Source organism: Somniosus microcephalus, chromosome 7 (assembly GCF_052327205.1).
Source record: "Somniosus microcephalus isolate GS21.2 chromosome 7, FLI_Smic_1.0, whole genome shotgun sequence".
NCBI classification, from domain to species: Eukaryota; Metazoa; Chordata; class Chondrichthyes; order Squaliformes; family Somniosidae; genus Somniosus; species Somniosus microcephalus.
The window spans coordinates 264,458,477-264,477,830 of NC_140993.1; the positions used below are offsets into that span (position 1 = coordinate 264,458,477).

The 19,354-nt window shown below is 44.9% G+C and overlaps 1 protein-coding gene across 2 annotated transcripts in view; it reads left to right on the plus strand.

Annotated features, from left to right (window-relative positions):
- The first annotated feature begins 7,638 nt into the window (after window positions 1–7,638).
- The window catches only part of cnot10 (CCR4-NOT transcription complex, subunit 10), a 48,117-nt gene continuing 36,401 nt past the window's right edge, over window positions 7,639–19,354 (plus strand). The window contains exons 1-4 of one of the 2 annotated variants that reach the window (XM_085993717.1): window positions 7,639–7,805; window positions 10,184–10,281; window positions 12,641–12,802; window positions 17,772–17,922. In XM_085993717.1, coding sequence (XP_085849843.1) covers window positions 7,775–7,805; window positions 10,184–10,281; window positions 12,641–12,802; window positions 17,772–17,922 — 442 coding nt within the window. In that variant the 5' untranslated portion in view covers window positions 7,639–7,774. The remainder of the gene's footprint in view (window positions 7,806–10,183; window positions 10,282–12,640; window positions 12,803–17,771; window positions 17,923–19,354) is intronic. The other variant, XM_085993716.1, reaches the window with a different exon arrangement.

Genomic DNA, 19,354 nt, shown 5'->3' on the forward strand with positions numbered 1-19,354 from the left:
ATATTCTCATCGTGTGCACAATATATATATTATATTCCCATCGTGTGCACAATATATATATTATATTCTCATCGTGTGCACAATATATATATTATATTCTCATCGTGTGCACAATATAATATATTATATTCCCATCGTGTGCACAATATAATATATTATATTCTCATCGTGTGCACAATATATATATTATATTCCCATCGTGTGCACAATATATATATTATATTCCCATCGTGTGCACAATATATATATTATATTCTCATCGTGTGCACAATATATATATTATATTCTCATCGTGTGCACAATATAATATATTATATTCTCATCGTGTGCACAATATATATATTATATTCCCATCGTGTGCACAATATATATATTATATTCTCATCGTGTGCACAATATAATATATTATATTCCCATCGTGTGCACAATATAATATATTATATTCTCATCGTGTGCACAATATATATATTATATTCCCATCGTGTGCACAATATAATATATTATATTCTCATCGTGTGCACAATATATATATTATATTCTCATCGTGTGCACAATATATATATTATATTCTCATCGTGTGCACAATATAATATATTATATTCCCATCGTGTGCACAATATAATATATTATATTCTCATCGTGTGCACAATATATATATTATATTCTCATCGTGTGCACAATATAATATATTATATTCTCATCGTGTGCACAATATATATATTATATTCCCATCGTGTGCACAATATATATATTATATTCCCATCGTGTGCACAATATAATATATTATATTCTCATCGTGTGCACAATATATATATTATATTCCCATCGTGTGCACAATATAATATATTATATTCTCATCGTGTGCACAATATATATATTATATTCCCATCGTGTGCACAATATAATATATTATATTCTCATCGTGTGCACAATATATATATTATATTCCCATCGTGTGCACAATATATATATTATATTCCCATCGTGTGCACAATATAATATATTATATTCCCATCGTGTGCACAATATATATATTATATTCTCATCGTGTGCACAATATATATATTATATTCCCATCGTGTGCACAATATATATATTATATTCCCATCGTGTGCACAATATATATATTATATTCTCATCGTGTGCACAATATATATATTATATTCCCATTGTGTGCACAATATATATATTATATTCTCATCGTGTGCACAATATAATATATTATATTCCCATCGTGTGCACAATATAATATATTATATTCCCATCGTGTGCACAATATAATATATTATATTCTCATCGTGTGCACAATATAATATATTATATTCCCATCGTGTGCACAATATAGTATAATATATTCCCATCGTGTGCACAATATATATATTATATTCCCATCGTGTGCACAATATATATATTATATTCTCATCGTGTGCACAATATAATATATTATATTCCCATCGTGTGCACAATATAATATATTATATTCTCATCGTGTGCACAATATATATATTATATTCCCATCGTGTGCACAATATATTATATTATATTCTCATCGTGTGCACAATATAATATATTATATTCCCATCGTGTGCACAATATATATATTATATTCCCATCGTGTGCACAATATATATATTATATTCTCATCCTGTGCACAATATATTATATTATATTCTCATCGTGTGCACAATATATTATATCATATTCTCATCGTGTGCACAATATATTATATTATATTCTCATCGTGTGCACAATATATATATTATATTCTCATCGTGTGCACAATATATATATTATATTCTCATCGTGTGCACAATATAATATATTATATTCCCATGATGCAGTATTATTATATAGTATATTCTCATAGGGTGCAGGATATATATCATATTCCCATAGGGTGCACTGTATTGTATATCATATTCCCATAGGGTGCACTGTATTGTATATTATATTCCCATAGGGTGCACTGTATTATATATTATATTCCCATAGGGTGCGCTGTATTAAATATTATATTCCCATAGGGTGCGCTGTATTATTATATATTATGTTCCCATAGGGTGCACTGTATTGTATATTATATTCCCATAGGGTGCACTGTATTGTATATTATATTCCCATAGGGTGCACTGTATTATATATCATATTCCCATAGGGTGCACTGTATTGTATATTATATTCCCATAGGGTGCGCTGTATTATATATTGTATTCCCACAGGGTGCGCTGTATTCTATATTATATTCCCATAGGGTGCACTGTATTATATATTGTATTCCCATAGGGTGCGCTGTATTAAATATTATATTCCCATAGGGTGCACTGTATTATATATTGTATTCCCATAGGGTGCGCTGTATTATATATTGTATTCCCACAGGGTGCGCTGTATTCTATATTATATTCCCATAGGGTGCACTGTATTATATATTGTATTCCCATAGGGTGCGCTGTATTATATATTGTATTCCCACAGGGTGCGCTGTATTCTATATTGTATTCCCATAGGGTGCGCTGTATTATATATTGTATTCCCACAGGGTGCGCTGTATTCTATATTGTATTCCCACAGGGTGCGCTGTATTCTATATTGTATTCCCATAGGGTGCGCTGTATTATATATTGTATTCCCACAGGGTGCGCTGTATTCTATATTGTATTCCCATAGGGTGCACTGTATTATATATTGTATTCCCACAGGGTGCGCTGTATTATATATTATATTCCCATAGGGTGCACTGTATTATATATTGTATTCCCATAGGGTGCACTGTATTATATATTGTATTCCCATAGGGTGCGCTGTATTCTATATTATATTCCCATAGGGTGCACTGTATTAAATATTGTATTCCCATAGGGTGCGCTGTATTATATATTGTATTCCCATAGGGTGCGCTGTATTATATATTATATTCCCATAGGGTGCACTGTATTATATATTGTATTCCCATAGGGTGCGCTGTATTATATATTGTATTCCCATAGGGTGCGCTGTATTCTATATTATATTCCCATAGGGTGCACTGTATTATATATTGTATTCCCATAGGGTGCGCTGTATTATATATTGTATTCCCATAGGGTGCGCTGTATTCTATATTATATTCCCATAGGGTGCACTGTATTATATATTGTATTCCCATAGGGTGCGCTGTATTCTATATTATATTCCCATAGGGTGCACTGTATTAAATATTATATTCCCATAGGGTGCGCTGTATTCTATATTATATTCCCATAGGGTGCACTGTATTATATATTGTATTCCCATAGGGTGCGCTGTATTCTATATTATATTCCCATAGGGTGCGCTGTATTAAATATTATATTCCCATAGGGTGCACTGTATTATATATTGTATTCCCACAGGGTGCGCTGTATTAAATATTATATTCCCATAGGGTGCACTGTATTATATATTGTATTCCCATAGGGTGCGCTGTATTCTATATTATATTCCCATAGGGTGCACTGTATTATATATTGTATTCCCACAGGGTGCACTGTATTATATATTATATTCCCATAGGGTGCGCTGTATTATATATTATATTCCCATAGGGTGCACTGTATTAAATATTATATTCCCATAGGGTGCACTGTATTATATATTATATTCCCATAGGGTGCGCTGTATTAAATATTATATTCCCATAGGTTGCATGATATTATTATATTATATTCCCATAGAGTGCGCTGTATTCTATATTATATTCCCATAGGGTGCGCTGTATTATATATTAATCCCCATAGGTTGCATGATATTATTATATTATATTCCCATAGGGTGCGCTGTATTATATATTATATTCCCATAGGGTGCACTGTATTAAATATTATATTCCCATAGGGTGCGCTGTATTCTATATTATATTCCCATAGGGTGCGCTGTATTATATATATTTCCATAGGGTGCGCTGTATTATATATTATTCCCATAGGATGCAGTATATGCTGTGTCAGCCATGGCTCTGTGGGTAGCACTCTCATCTCTGAATCATAAAGGTCATGGGTTCAATCCCCTCTCCTAAGAGCCTTGAGCACATAATCCAGGCCGACACTCCAGTGCAGTGCTGAGGAAGTGCTGCACTGTCAGAGGTGCCGTCTTTTGGATGAGATGTTAAACTGAGGCCCCGTCTACCCTCTCAGGTGGATGTGAAAGATCCTTTGGCACTATTTCAAAGAAGAGCAGGGGAGTTGTCCCGACCAATATTTATCCCACAGCCAACACCTAAAACAGATTATCTGGTCATTATCACATTGCTGTTTGTGGGAGCATGCTGTGCGCAAATTGGCTGCCATGTTTCCTATATTATTGTTATCCACTTTGGCAGGAAAAATAAAAAGCAAACTATTATTTAAATGGAGAGAGATTACAAAATGCTACAGTTCAGAGGGACCTGGGGGTCCTTGTGCATGAAACACAAAAAGTTAGCATGCAGGTACAGCAAGTAATCAAAAAGGCAAATGGAATGTTGGCCTTTATTTCAAGGGGGTTGGAGTATAAAAGCAGGGAAGTCCTGCTACAACTGTACAGGGTATTGGTGAGACCACACCTTGAGTACTGCGGACAGTTTTGGTCTCCTTATTTAAGGAAGGATATACTTGCATTGGAGGCAGTTCAGAGACGATTCACTAGGTTAATTCCAGAGATGAGGGGGTTGACTTATGAGGAAAGGTTGAGCAGGCTGGGCCTATACTCATTGGAATTTAGAAGAATGAGAGGTGATTTTATTTGAAACATATAAGATACTGAGGGGGCTCGACAAGGTAGATGCTGAGAGGATGTTTCCCCTCATGGGGAAATCTAGAACTCGGGGGTATAGTTTCAGAATAAAGGGTCGCCCTTTTAGAACTGAGATGAGGAGGAATTTCCTCTCTCAGTGGGTCGTAAATCTGTGGAATTCTCTGCCCCAGAGAGCCGTGGAGGCTGGGTCATTAAATACATTTAAGGTGGAGATAGACAGATTTTTACAAGATAAGGGAGTGAAGGGTTATGGGGAGCGGGCAGGGAAGTGGCTTTGAGTCCAAGATCAGCCATGATCTTATTGAATGGCAGAGCAGGCTCGAGGGGCCAAGTGGCCTATTCCTGCTCCTATTTCTTATGTTCTTATTATAACAGTGACTACACTTCAAAAGTACTTCATTGTCTTTAAAGTGCATTGGGACTTCCTGAGGTTGTGAAAGGTGCTATATAAATACAAGTCTTTCTTTTTTATTTAATATTAGGTGCAGTGTATTATATATTATTCCTATAGGATGCAGTGTATTATATAATATTCACGCACGTGCAATGCATTGTATATTATATTCACACAGAGTGCAGTGCATTGCATATTCACATAGGGTGCAGTGCATTGTATATTATATTCACAGGGTGCAGTGCATTGTATATTATATTCACACAGAGTGCAGTGCATTGTATATTATGTTCACAGGGTGCAGTGCATTGTATATTATATTCACAGGGTGCAGTACATTGTATATTATATTCACACAGGGTGCAGTGCATTGTATATTATATTCACACAGAGTGCAGTGCATTGTATATTATGTTCACACAGAGTGCAGTGCATTGTATATTATGGTCACACAGGGTGCAGTGCATTGTATATTATGGTCACACAGGGTGCAGTGCATTGTATATTATGGTCAAACAGGGTGCAGTGCATTGTATATTATATTCACGCACGGTGCAGTGCACTATATTATATTCACACAGGGTGCAGTGCATTGTATATTATGTTCACAGAGTGCAGTGCATTGTATATTATATTCACACACGGTGCAGTGCATTGTATATTATGTTCACAGGGTGCAGTGCATTGTACATTATATTCACACAGGGTGCAGTGCATTGTATATTATATTCACACAGGGTGCAGTGCATTGTATATTCTGTTCACACGGTGCAGTGCATTGTATATTATATTCACACAGTGCAGTGCATTGTATATTATATTCACATAGGGTGCAGTGCATTGTATATTATATTCACAGAGTGCAGTGCATTGTATATTATGTTCACATAGGGTGCAGTGCATTGTATATTATATTCACACAGGATGCAGTGCATTGTATATTATATTCACAGGGTGCAGTGCATTGTATATTATATTCACACAGGGTGCAGTGCATTGTATATTCTGTTCACACGGTGCAGTGCATTGTATATTATATTCACACAGTGCAGTGCATTGTATATTATATTCACATAGGGTGCAGTGCATTGTATATTATATTCACAGAGTGCAGTGCATTGTATATTATGTTCACATAGGGTGCAGTGCATTGTATATTATATTCACACAGGATGCAGTGCATTGTATATTATATTCACACAGGGTGCAGTGCATTGTATATTATATTCACACAGAGTGCAGTGCATTGTATATTATATTCACATAGGGTGCAGTGCATTGTTTATTATATTCACAGAGTGCAGTGCATTGTATATTATATTCACACAGGGTGCAGTGCATTGTATATTATATTCACACACGGTGCAGTGCATTGTATATTATGTTCACAGGGTGCAGTGCATTGTATATTATATTCACACAGGGTGCAGTGCATTGTATATTATATTCACACAGGGTGCAGTGCATTGTATATTCTGTTCACGGTGCAGTGCATTGTATATTATATTCACACAGTGCAGTGCATTGTATATTATATTCACATAGGGTGCAGTGCATTGTATATTATATTCACAGAGTGCAGTGCATTGTATATTATGTTCACATAGGGTGCAGTGCATTGTATATTATATTCACACAGGATGCAGTGCATTGTATATTATATTCACACAGAGTGCAGTGCATTGTATATTATATTCACATAGGGTGCAGTGCATTGTTTATTATATTCACAGAGTGCAGTGCATTGTATATTATATTCACATAGGGTGCAGTGCATTGTTTATTATATTCACATAGGGTGCAGTGCATTGTTTATTATATTCACAGAGTGCAGTGTATTGTATATTATATTCACACAGGGTGCAGTGCATTGTATATTATATTCACACAGGGTGCAGTGCATTGTATATTATATTCACACAGGGTGCAGTGCATTGTATATTATATTCACATAGGGTGCAGTGCATTGTTTATTATATTCACAGAGTGCAGTGCATTGTATATTATATTCACACAGGGTGCAGTGCATTGTATATTATATTCACACACGGTGCAGTGCATTGTATATTATATTCACACAGGGAGCAGTGCATTGTATATTATATTCACGGAGTGCAGTGCATTGTATATTATGGTCACAGAGTGCAGTGCATTGTATATTATGTTCACACACGGTGCAGTGCATTGTATATTATGGTCACACAGGGTGCAGTGCAGTATACATTGTATATTATGGTCACACAGGGTGCAGTGCATTGTATATTATGGTCACACAGGGTGCAGTGCATTGTATATTATGGTCACACAGGGTGCAGTGCATTGTGTATTATGTTCACACGGTGCAGTGCATTGTATATTATGTTCACACAGGGTGCAGTGCAGTATACATTGTATATTATGTTCACACAGGGTGCAGTGCATTGTATATTATGTTCACACAGGGTGCAGTGCATTGTATATTCACAGAGGGCAGTGTTTGACCCTCTGAGGGTGACAGGAAGTGACGCTGATGAGATGCGCCTGGTCGCTGATTGGCGGAGCGGGGCCGGCCATTAGCGGCGGTTGTCCCGGAGCGGGAGCCGGTTAGCGGGCCCGGGCCTCGGCAACAGCGTAAACCGTACCCGGGGCGACATGTCGGACCCTTGTGCAGCGAGTAATGGCGGTGAGTGGAGCCGGGAGCCGGGAGCCGGGCGCCGGGAGCCGGGCAGGGGCTTGAGTCGGGGTTTGCTTCTCCTTGTCCTGCAGACACACAACACACAGAACATCACCTAAAATTGGGGCAAAGTCAGCAACTGAATTAGCAAAGTCTTGGATTTTTTGGGAGCTGGTGAATTGCCTTCTGAACCTGGCGTTTGCTATTTTGGAAAAGTTAATAAACTATCGGGGTAATGGGAAAGGAGGGGGTAAGGTGCTGTTCCACCTGCTCAGTGACAGAGCAATCAACACTGTTTATGGGTTTAAATGGTCTGTTGAAGTAGTGTGAACACTTTCAACAGAGCTGAGGTTTTCCACAAAACTAAATCCCTAAATCGGAATAATTTAATGCCTGTGTCTGTGCCAGCCATGGCTCTTCACTGGAACTTTTTATTCACTTTTCTCCTGCCTGTTCCTTGTATCCCTTCATCTTCTTTTTCAAACACTTAGCCAATTCCCTTTTAAATAAAAACAGAAAATGTTGGAAATGCTCAGCAGGTCAGGCAGCATCAGAGAGAGAGAGAGAGCGAGAGACAGAGTTGACGTTTCAGGTCGATGTCGTTTTGTCAGAACTGGAAAAAGTTATAGAAACATAGAAGATAGGAGCAGGAGTAGGCCATTCGGCCCCTCGAGCCTGCTCCGCCATTCAATGCGATCATGGCTGATCATCCAAATTCAGTACCCTGTCCCTGCTTTCTCCCCATATCCCTTGATCCCTTTAGCCTTAAGAAATATATCTAACTCCTTCTTTAATATTTAATGAATTGGCCTCAACTGCCTTCTGTGGTAGAGAATTCCACAGGTTCACCACTCTCTGAGTGAAGAAATTCCTCCTCATCTCTGTCCTAAATGGCTTACCCCTTAGACTGTGACCCCTGGTTCTGGACTCCCCCGCCATCGGGAACATCCTTCCTGCATCTAGTCTGTCCAGTCCTGTCAGAATTTCATAAGTTTCAATGAGATCCCCTCTCATTCTTCTAAACTCCAGGAAGTATAATCCCAATCTCTCCTTGTATGTCGTTCCTGCCATCCCAGGTATCAGCCTGGTGAATCTTTGCTGCACTCCCTCCATGGCAAGAACTTATAGAGATGTAACAGGTTTTAAGCAAGTACAGAGGCAGGGAAAGCGGGGGGAGGTCGTCACTGACCTGAATCGTTAACTCTGTTTCTCTCTCCACAGATGCTGCCTGACCGGCTGAGGTTTTTCAGCATTTTCCTGTTTTTATTTCAGATTTCCAGCAGCTGCAGTATTTTGCTTTCCCTTTGGAATAACATTATAAGTCTCTGTCTCGATAGCCACTTGTGGTAAAGCATTCTAAAAATACCTCTTAAATTGCCTCATAATCCCCTCGGTCCTGTCGAACAGAGGCCCAATTTTTTTTCCAAGTTTTTCTTTTGTATATGTATTTCCTCACAGTAGGCAGTGTCCTAGTGAACCTGTGCTGCACCCTCTCTCTTGCCTCAACGCCCTTCCTATAGTGTGGAGCCCAAAACTGCGCACACTACTCTTAGTAAGGTATTATATAGATTGATCGTTGCACCTTGATTTTATATTCTATATGTCTTGCCGTGACACCCAACATTCCATCAGCTTTTTTATGGCCTTATCCACTTGTGCTGCTTTTAATGTCTTACAAACCTGAACCGCCCCCCAGCCAAATCCTTCTGTTATTCCACGTCAGCCAACCATCCCCCATTCAAAGTATAATTATTACTTGTATGTTTAACCCAAATATACCACCTCACACTTAAATTCCATTTGCCACTTTTTTTTTGCCTGTTCCACCATCTTATCACTATCCTCTTGCAGCTTCCTTTGATTTTGGAGTTATTCACTATGCCTCCCATTTTAGTATCATCTGGAAATGTGGACACCATTCCCTCTGGCCTCATTGCACACAGTGAAAAGAAGTGATCCCAGAGTAGATACCTGCAGCATACTGCTACCTACTTCCAACCACTCTGTGACACTGCCCTTAACTCCGACCTGGTTTCCTCCCTTCTGACCAGCTTTTAATCCAATTTGCTGCCCTTCCCCATATTCTATACCGCTTAATCTTCTCCCGAGTCACCCGTGAGGTACCTTGTCAAAGACTTTCTGAAAGACCACATCCACTGCATTTCCCCCCATGCACCATGTCTGTGACCTCGGAGAACTCATAGGCTGGTACCTTTGAGGAAACTGCCGCTGTGTGCTTTTGTTTTGCTGAAGTTTAAGCTGTATTTAGCTGTATTTCTGTCATTGGCCCTAAAAATCTACAGAACCTTTGAACGTGAAGAAAATGCTGTCATGTGAGTGGCACTAGAATAGATATGTTGAATAATTGTCTTTGTTTTGTGTTGTAGATCAGGGTACTGATGTGAAAACCGAGTCGAATTCTCTGTCTTCAGGAGTTGTTGACCATGAAAAAGAGCTCGCAAACAATGCCTATCAAGCTTATACAGTAAGTGTTACCTTGTTGAGAGTGGCAGTGAAGTACCGAGCTACTATAGGACCATGACAACTGGAGCATTTCTTTACCTCTCTTTTTAAAAAATTCCATATGCAATTCATTCTCATTCATTGAGCTGCATGGCCAAGTAACTGCTGCTGCCTTTTGGGTTATTACAACTGGGACTGTGTCCTACACTCTCTTTATTTGCGTCTTCGCCGGAAGCCAAGCGCAAGGAGCGCACATCAACCCAAGCACCCCACCCACCCGCCCCTTCAACCACCGTCTGCCCCACCTGTGACAGAGACTGTAGGTCCCGCATTGGACTCATCAGTCACCTGAGAACTCATTTTTAACGTGGAAGCAAGTCATCCTCGGTTCCGAGGGACTGCCTCAGAAGAAGATTTGCATCAACAGCAAAAAGGGCAGTTTCCATAAACCGACTCCTATCCCCTATGATCTGAAACGTAATGAAGAGGAATAACATATCACAATTATCCTTTTTACCACAGAGGATCAAGTGGGTTACCTACCAAGCTCTCCCGTTCTGAAAGGTGGAAAACACACAGCAGACAGCAACATTCAGGCTAAAACTAACAGTCAAATTTATTGACAAGTCAAATAATGATACAGAAGGAAAAAACCCCACAGTAACCAATAGTACAGTATTTGTAATCAAGTCATGGAGTTCTTTAAAATCTTGGTTAAAAGATTCTGGTTAGCATGATGTGCGATTTCTTGCTGCATGTAGTTCCCCTCGTTGTTGCAGTGGGCAGGCAAACAGGGAACTGGAGGATAGGAAAAAGCAGCAGTACTTCTACCTTTCTAAAGTTCGGTTTTGATACTCTAGACTAGAGGTTCCTCCTCCAAAAGACAGCAATTGCGAAATGAATTCTATCATTCACGTAGATGGGGCGTGAGCAGTAACCTCTGGAATGTCTGTTGAGTTGTTTGCTGGAAACAAAGCATATCAAAATTTGGACAAAAGCAAAATGCTGCGGATGCTGGAAGTCTGAAATAAAACCAGGAAATGCTGACAATACTCAGCAGGCCAGGCAGCATCTGTGGAGAGAGAGAGAAACGGCGTTAACGTTTCAGATCGATGATCCTTTCTATATTGTATAGAAATTTGGACTGGTGCGACATTCCTTAAGGTAGCTGCAGCAATCGGAGGTAACAAGTTGCGTTGCCTCTTCCCCATTGTCGGGAATTTCTGGTGTAATTGACTATGAATACAAGCAAATGTTGCTGTGGGGAACCTGGCTGGATCATAAAAGTGTAGCTGTTTCTAGAACTTATAAAATGTATACAATTCTGACAGGGCTAGACAGACTGGATGCAGGGAGGATGCGTCCCCTGGCTGGGGGGGGTCTAGAACGAGGGGTCACAGTCTCAGGATACGGGGTAAGACATTTAGGATTGAGATGAGGAGAAATTTCTTCACTCGGAGGGTGGTGAACCTGTGGAATTCTCTACTACAGAAGGCTGTGGAGGCCAAGTCACTGAATATATTTAAGGAGATGATACAGGAAACTTTGTGCTATCCGGCACCGACGGGACTGAGCTGTTGCCGTCCCATCAAAACTGCCGGACAAACCAGCGCTAATGTTGAAACATAGAGATTTTGAGCTCCGTATCTGGCAACAAACCCTGTTGCTTACAGTCGGCTGTACCTTGCAAGCGTCTCTGTAGCTTAGCAACAGCTTCAGCGAGACCTTGCAGAGCCTGACTGGTGGAAAAAAAAGCAACGAGAAGAAAAAAAACCTAACGAAACGGCGCCTGATTTTTGCCGGTGGCTTGAGCATTCTGGACAGTTAACCTCCGGATAAACCAAAGTTTCCTGTAGATAGGTTTCTAGACACAAAAGGCATCAAGGGGTATGGGGAGAGCGGGCATATAGAGGATCAGTCATGATCATACTGAATGGCGGAGCAGGCTCGAAGGGCCTGATGGCCTACTCCTGCTATTTTTCGATGTTTCTAACTTGTGCTTGTATTGCCGCGCATGCAGACAGGCACACACTGTCGTCCATTTTAAATTCACAGTATCAGGACAGTTAGTCAAGTTGGTTTATCTGAAGTTTCAAATGAAAAAAGTGTGACGCATGACGCAATTCTGCGACTGTGGAAGAAATGCCAGGACACTGCATCATGTTCTGTTTCCTCATTCTCTTCTGTAAGACTGATCGCTGTCCTCTCACTTCCCCACCTCACCCCCCAACATTGCCAGTTTGTTTGTTGTCCCTGAGCGCGGTGAATTATTAAAACTGCATCAGTGCCTAATCGGAATAATTGGTATGAAGTTCCAGAAGATTGTTTGCCACAAATGGTAGTCGTGCTTATCTATGTTTTTTATTATATTTTTGATGTAGTCGGGACAGTTTGATACTTGTCTGCAGTATCTGAGTCGTCTGCAAGAGCTAAACAAAGATGATTACAAAATATCTCTGAATAAAGCAGTGGTGGAGTTCTACAAAAATGGGCAGACTTTGACTGATACCTTGCGACAGACTCTCAACCTTCTGAAAAATCAGGTAAGGACAAAGAACAGTGACAAATGGAATTCAATCCGGAGAAGTGTGAGGTAATGCATTTGGAGAGGGCTAACAAGGCAAGGAAATACACAATACAGGAAACTCTTTGGTGTCCGGCACCGATGGGACCGCCGTGTTGCCGGTTGATCAAAAATTCCGGATGACGGAGAGGGTTATCTACCGAGGCTATTTTTGAACAAAAAAAAAAATCAAGAAATGTGCAGTATACAGTAATTGGGTACTCACCTACAGAATGTTGTGTTAAATGGATGGTGGAAGATGCTTGATTAAGTACAGTACTGCCAGTTGAGGGTAATGCAATGCAATGACTACCAGCAGCGTGGGAGACGCACAGTACCCCTGTAAAATGGCGGATCAGAAGAGACTACCGGCAGCACGGGAGAGTCAGACTCCTGTTACAGGGGTATTGAGGTGTTCCGATTTCCGACAGCGCCAAAAAGCCGAGTAGTGGCAGTTTAGAGAACTACCCCCACTGACTAACTCGGCCACCGCGGGGGACTCGTACTCGGCAACATTGCCGGTTATTGGGGTGTTGTTTTCGGAGTGAGAATTTTGCTGGTTAATAGAGAATTCTGGATATTTAGGTGCCGTTTAAACAAGAGTTTCCTGTAAATGGTAGAATACTGAGAAGTGCAGAGGATCAGAGGGACCTTGGAGTGCAGGTCCACAGATCCCTGAAGGTAGCAGGGCAGGTAGATAAGGTGGTTAAGAAGACATACGGGATACTTGCCTTTATTAGCCGAGGCTTAGAATATAAGAGCAGGGAGGTTATGCTTGAACTGTATAAACACTAGTTAGGCCGCAGCTAGAATACTGCGTGCAGTTCTGGTCACCACATTACAGGAAGGATGTGATTACACTAGAGAGGGTACAGAGGAGATTTACGAGGATGTTGCCTGGGCTGGGGAATTTTAGCTATGAGGAAAGATTGGATAGGCTGGGGTTGTTTTCTTTGGAACAGAGGAGGCTGAGGGGAGACCTAATTGAGATGTATAAAATTGAGGGGCCTAGATAGAGTGGATAGGAAGCACCTATTTCCCTTAGCAGAGGGGTTGATAACCAGGGGGCATAGATTTAAAGTAATTGGTAGGAGGTTTAGAGGGGATTTGAGGATTTTTTTCAACCAGAGGGTGGTGGGGGTCTGAAACTCACTGCCTGAAAGAAACACTCGTCACATTTTAAAAGTACTTGGATATACACTTGAAGTGCCGTAACCTACAAGGCTACGGACCAATTGCTGGAAAGTGGGATTAGGGTGGATAGCTCTTTGTCGGCCGGCACGGACAAGATGGGCTGAATGGCCTCCTCCTGTGCTGTAAATTTCTATGATTCTACATAGTGTTTGTAACCTTTCTATATTCTCCATAAAACTTTGGGGGAAAATGCACCTTGAGGCAGATCAGTGTGACACTTTCTCCAGTCACACTCTACCCGATGATGGTGGGAAGAACCTTTTTCAGTGGGAGTTGTCCTTCCTGTAATAATAAATTGCAGTAGTTATGCAGAGAATTAAGTTTCATTGAGACATTTAAATAGCTTATATTTCTCAATGGTTACTGAGAGGACTAATTGTCTCTCTTTCTCTGATTTCCATGAATTCTTAGGGATCATAGAATTATGGAAATCACAGGCGTACCCCCTTGAGCCCAATAATCATCTCCTTGTAGTGACCAGAGCTGCACACAGTTGGTTGGATGGAGTCTGACCAATGCTTTATATAACAATAATAATACAACCTCCTTGGATTTGTGGTCTATCTCCCTAATTTACTGGCTTTTTTTTCAGGGTGAGGGTGGAGTTGAAGTGTAGGAGGGCACGGTGAGGTGGGGGGGAGATGAAGTGTAGGAGGGCAGGGCGAGGGGGGGTGAAGTGTAGGATAGCAGGGGAGGGGGGTGACGTATAGGAGGGCAGGGCGAGGGGGGGGTGAAGTATAGGAGGGCAGGGCGAGGGGGGGTGAAGTATAGGAGGGCAGGGCGAGGGGGGGGTGAAGTATAGGAGGGCAGGGCGAGGGGGGGGTGAAGTATAGGAGGGCAGGGCGAGGGGGGGGTGAAGTATAGGAGGGCAGGGCGAGGGGGGGGTGAAGTATAGGAGGGCAGGGCGAGGGGGGGGTGAAGTATAGGAGGGCAGGGCGAGGGGGGGTGAAGTATAGGAGGGCAGGGCGAGGGGGGGGTGAAGTATAGGAGGGCAGGGCGAGGGGGGGGTGAAGTATAGGAGGGCAGGGCGAGGGGGGGTGAAGTATAGGAGGGGGGGTGAAGTATAGGAGGGCAGGGCGAGGGGGGGTGAAGTGTAGGAGGGGGGGTGAAGTGTAGGAGGGGGGGTGAAGTGTAGGAGGGGGGGTGAAGTGTAGGAGGGGGGGTGAAGTGTAGGGGGGGGTGAAGTGTAGGAGGGGGGGTGAAGTGTAGGAGGGCAGGGCGAGGGGGGTGAAGTGTAGGAGGGCAGGGCGAGGGGGGGTGAAGTGTAGGAGGGCAGGGCGAGGGGGGGGTGAAGTGTAGGAGGGCAGGGCGAGGGGGGGGTGAAGTGTAGGAGGGCAGGGCGAGGGGGGGTGAAGTGTAGGAGGGCAGGGCGAGGGGGGGGTGAAGTGTAGGAGGGCAGGGCGAGGGGGGGTGAAGTATAGGAGGGCAGGGCGAGGGGGGGGTGAAGTATAGGAGGGCAGGGCGAGGGGGGGTGAAGTATAGGAGGGGGGGGGTGAAGTATAGGAGGGCAGGGCGAGGGGGGGTGAAGTGTAGGAGGGGGGGTGAAGTGTAGGAGGGGGGGTGAAGTGTAGGAGGGGGGGTGAAGTGTAGGAGGGGGGGTGAAGTGTAGGAGGGGGGGTGAAGTGTAGGGGGGGGTGAAGTGTAGGAGGGGGGGTGAAGTGTAGGAGGGCAGGGCGAGGGGGGTGAAGTGTAGGAGGGCAGGGCGAGGGGGGGTGAAGTGTAGGAGGGCAGGGCGAGGGGGGGGTGAAGTGTAGGAGGGCAGGGCGAGGGGGGGTGAAGTGTAGGAGGGCAGGGCGAGGGGGGGGTGAAGTGTAGGAGGGCAGGGCGAGGGGGGGGTGAAGTGTAGGAGGGCAGGGCGAGGGGGGGTGAAGTGTAGGAGGGCAGGGCGAGGGGGGGGTGAAGTGTAGGAGGGCAGGGCGAGGGGGGGGTGAAGTATAGGAGGGCAGGGCGAGGGGGGGTGAAGTATAGGAGGGCAGGGCGAGGGGGGGGTGAAGTATAGGAGGGCAGGGCGAGGGGGGGGTGAAGTATAGGAGGGCAGGGCGAGGGGGGGTGAAGTATAGGAGGGGGGGTGAAGTATAGGAGGGCAGGGCGAGGGGGGGGTGAAGTGTAGGGGGGGGTGAAGTGTAGGGGGGGGGTGAAGTGTAGGGGGGGGGTGAAGTGTAGGGGGGGGTGAAGTGTAGGGGGGGGTGAAGTGTAGGGGGGGGTGAAGTGTAGGGGGGGGTGAAGTGTAGGGGGGGGTGAAGTGTAGGGGGGGGGTGAAGTGTAGGGGGGGGTGAAGTGTAGGGGGGGGTGAAGTGTAGGGGGGGGTGAAGTGTAGGGGGGGGTGAAGTGTAGGGGGGGCTGAAGTGTAGGGGGGGTGAAGTGTAGGGGGGGGGTGAAGTGTAGGGGGGGGTGAAGTGTAGGGGGGGGTGAAGTGTAGGAGGGGGGTGAAGTGTAGGAGGGCAGGGCGAGGGGGGTGAAGTGTAGGAGGGCAGGGCGAGGGGGGGTGAAGTGTAGGAGGGCAGGGCGAGGGGGGGGTGAAGTGTAGGAGGGCAGGGCGAGGGGGGTGATGTGTAGGAGGGCAGGGCGAGGGTTGGGGGGGAAGTGTAGGAGGGCAGGGCGAGGGTTGGGGGGGAGGTGTAGGAGGGCAGGGCGAGGGTTGGGGGGGAGGTGTAGGAGGGTTGGGGGGGCGAAGTGTAGGAGGGCAGGGCGAGGGGGGGCGAAGTGTAGGAGGGCAGGGCGAGGGGGGGTGAAGTGTAGGAGGGCAGGGCGAGGGTTGGGGGGGGGAAGTGTAGGAGGGCAGGGCGAGGGTTGGGGGGAAGTGTAGGAGGGGAGGGGGGGAAGTATAGGAGGGCAGGGCGAGGGGGGGAAGTGTAGGAGGGCGGGGCGAGGGGGAAGTGTAGGAGGGCGGGGCGAGGGGGAAGTGTAGGAGGGCGGGGCGAGGGGGAAGTGTAGGAGGGCGGGGCGAGGGGGGGAAGTGTAGGAGGGCGGGGCGAGGGGGGGAAGTGTAGGAGGGCGGGGCGAGGGGGGGAAGTGTAGGAGGGCGGGGCGAGGGGGGAAGTGTAGGAGGGCGGGGCGAGGGGGGAAGTGTAGGAGGGCGGGGCGAGGGGGGAAGTGTAGGAGGGCGGGGCGAGGGGGGAAGTGTAGGAGGGCGGGGCGAGGGGGGGGTGAAGTGTAGGAGGGCGGGGCGAGGGGGGTGAAGTGTAGGAGGGCGGGGCGAGGGGGGTGAAGTGTAGGAGGGCGGGGCGAGGGGGGGGAAGTGTAGGAGGGCGGGGCGAGGGGGGAAGTGTAGGAGGGCGGGGCGAGGGGGGGGAAGTGTAGGAGGGCGGGGCGAGGGGGGAAGTGTAGGAGGGCGGGGCGAGGGGGGAAGTGTAGGAGGGCGGGGCGAGGGGGGAAGTGTAGGAGGGCGGGGCGAGGGGGGGAAGTGTAGGAGGGGGGGGTGAAGTGTAGGAGGGCGGGGCGAGGGGGGTGAAGTGTAGGAGGGCGGGGCGAGGGGGGTGAAGTGTAGGAGGGCGGGGCGAGGGGGGTGAAGTGTAGGAGGGCGGGGCGAGGGGGGTGAAGTGTAGGAGGGCGGGGCGAGGGGGGTGAAGTGTAGGAGGGCGGGGCGAGGGTAAGTATTGAAGGGCGGGTGGAGGGTTCGGGAGGGAGGCTAAGAGGGAAGGTAGACGAGGTTTCTCAGTATATCGGTAGTACCTTTTTCGGGAGCAACTTGAAAATGTCAGAATTGCCATTAAATGCTCATTTGGGTAACAGCAAACTATTGGATTTGATTTTAGGTCCATTCCACAGTGGAAGAAATCGATGCACTGGACGATGTTGAGAACAGCATGCTTTATTACAACCAAGCAATCATTCTTTACCATCTACGCCAGTACACTGAAGCAATATCAATTGGAGAAAAACTCTATCAATTCATAGAGCCCTTCGGTAGATAATTCTTGTTCCACTCTCTCTTCTGAAATGGTTGCATTCTAGTAAATTATTCATCTCCATTGTTGCTCCAGTCACAATATTTATGTTTAGACCTGATCTGTTAAGCTATATTGTGCGGACAAAAGTTTTTACTGTTTCATGAAAACCAGACGACTGAGGTGTTTGGGCAATAGGAATGTGGAGGACCGGAAACATCCTAAAATCCCTTTCAAAGTTTTCTCCAGATGGTATCAGCAAGTTGGAATAGTTGGATAACGTATCAGCTTCCACTGGCTCCCTTGAAAACCCATTCTATACATTCACCACCCTCTGCGTAAAGTTGCTATTTCTAAACTGGCTTTTCACCCCTACTGCCCACCCCCACCTACTAAGTTTGCGGTGATGTCCTCTCAAAAAACCAATTAACTGTTTAAAGATATTGACATTCATCTTTTCTGTACCTATCCTTTAGGATCTTGATTCGGGTTTATCGCGAGCCCGCTCTTTGCTTGTTTAAACAGTCCCAGCTTCTCGGGCGCATAATCTCAGCCATCGGATGGGTTGCCCCTCGAGGCAACCCTCTCCAATGGTTAGATATCAGTTCTCACAATAAGTGACCACAGTATACCAGGTGGGGCCAGACCAGAGACCTTTACATACCCTGCAATTTGTGCTCTATTCCTCAACCTATGGAACCCAAAATCCTATTTGCTATCTTTACTGCTTCTGCGCACTGCACTGTGCTGATGGCTTCAATGATCTGTCCATCAGTTATCCCCAAATCATTTTCTTGCAATACCATTTAGCTTACATTATCCCTTTATTATCCTTTCCCAACCATATGACTTTTCAATTTCAACAATTTCAGATCATAACCTCGGCCCCTATTAACATTTTTACATATACTTTTTATCCACACCTTTGTTTTGGCCCTTCCCCCTTTTTCTCTCTCCCACATGGCAGCTGTCTCCCATTCTGCCAGCGCACTTCACACCTAATCTAGAGCCGCCTTTTGTCTCCACTAGTCCGATCACCATCTCGTCTCGTTTTGAATACCTCTTAATGTCTCTTCTCTTTTGTTCTCTCCCAGCCCCCATATTGGCCTTTTAATCTGTTTCATTTCCTGTGCTTCTTCAGTCTTGACGAAGGGTTTCGACCCGAAACGTTAACTCTGTTTCTCTCTCCACGGATGTTGCCTGGCCTGCTGAGTTTTTCCAGCATTTTCTGTTGTTTCGGATTTCCAGCATCCGCAGTATTTTGCTATCGTATGACTTTGCATTTCTCCACGTTAAATGGCACCCACCGCTTGTCAGTCCAGCCCCCCAATCTTTATACGATCAGGCGGTCCCAGGTTGTTGGCAGTCCCTGCCAGTTTGCTATCATTTGGAGAGTTTTCTTTTTGAATGTGTATAGAGAGCAGTACAAGAGAAAGAATGAGGATGAACAG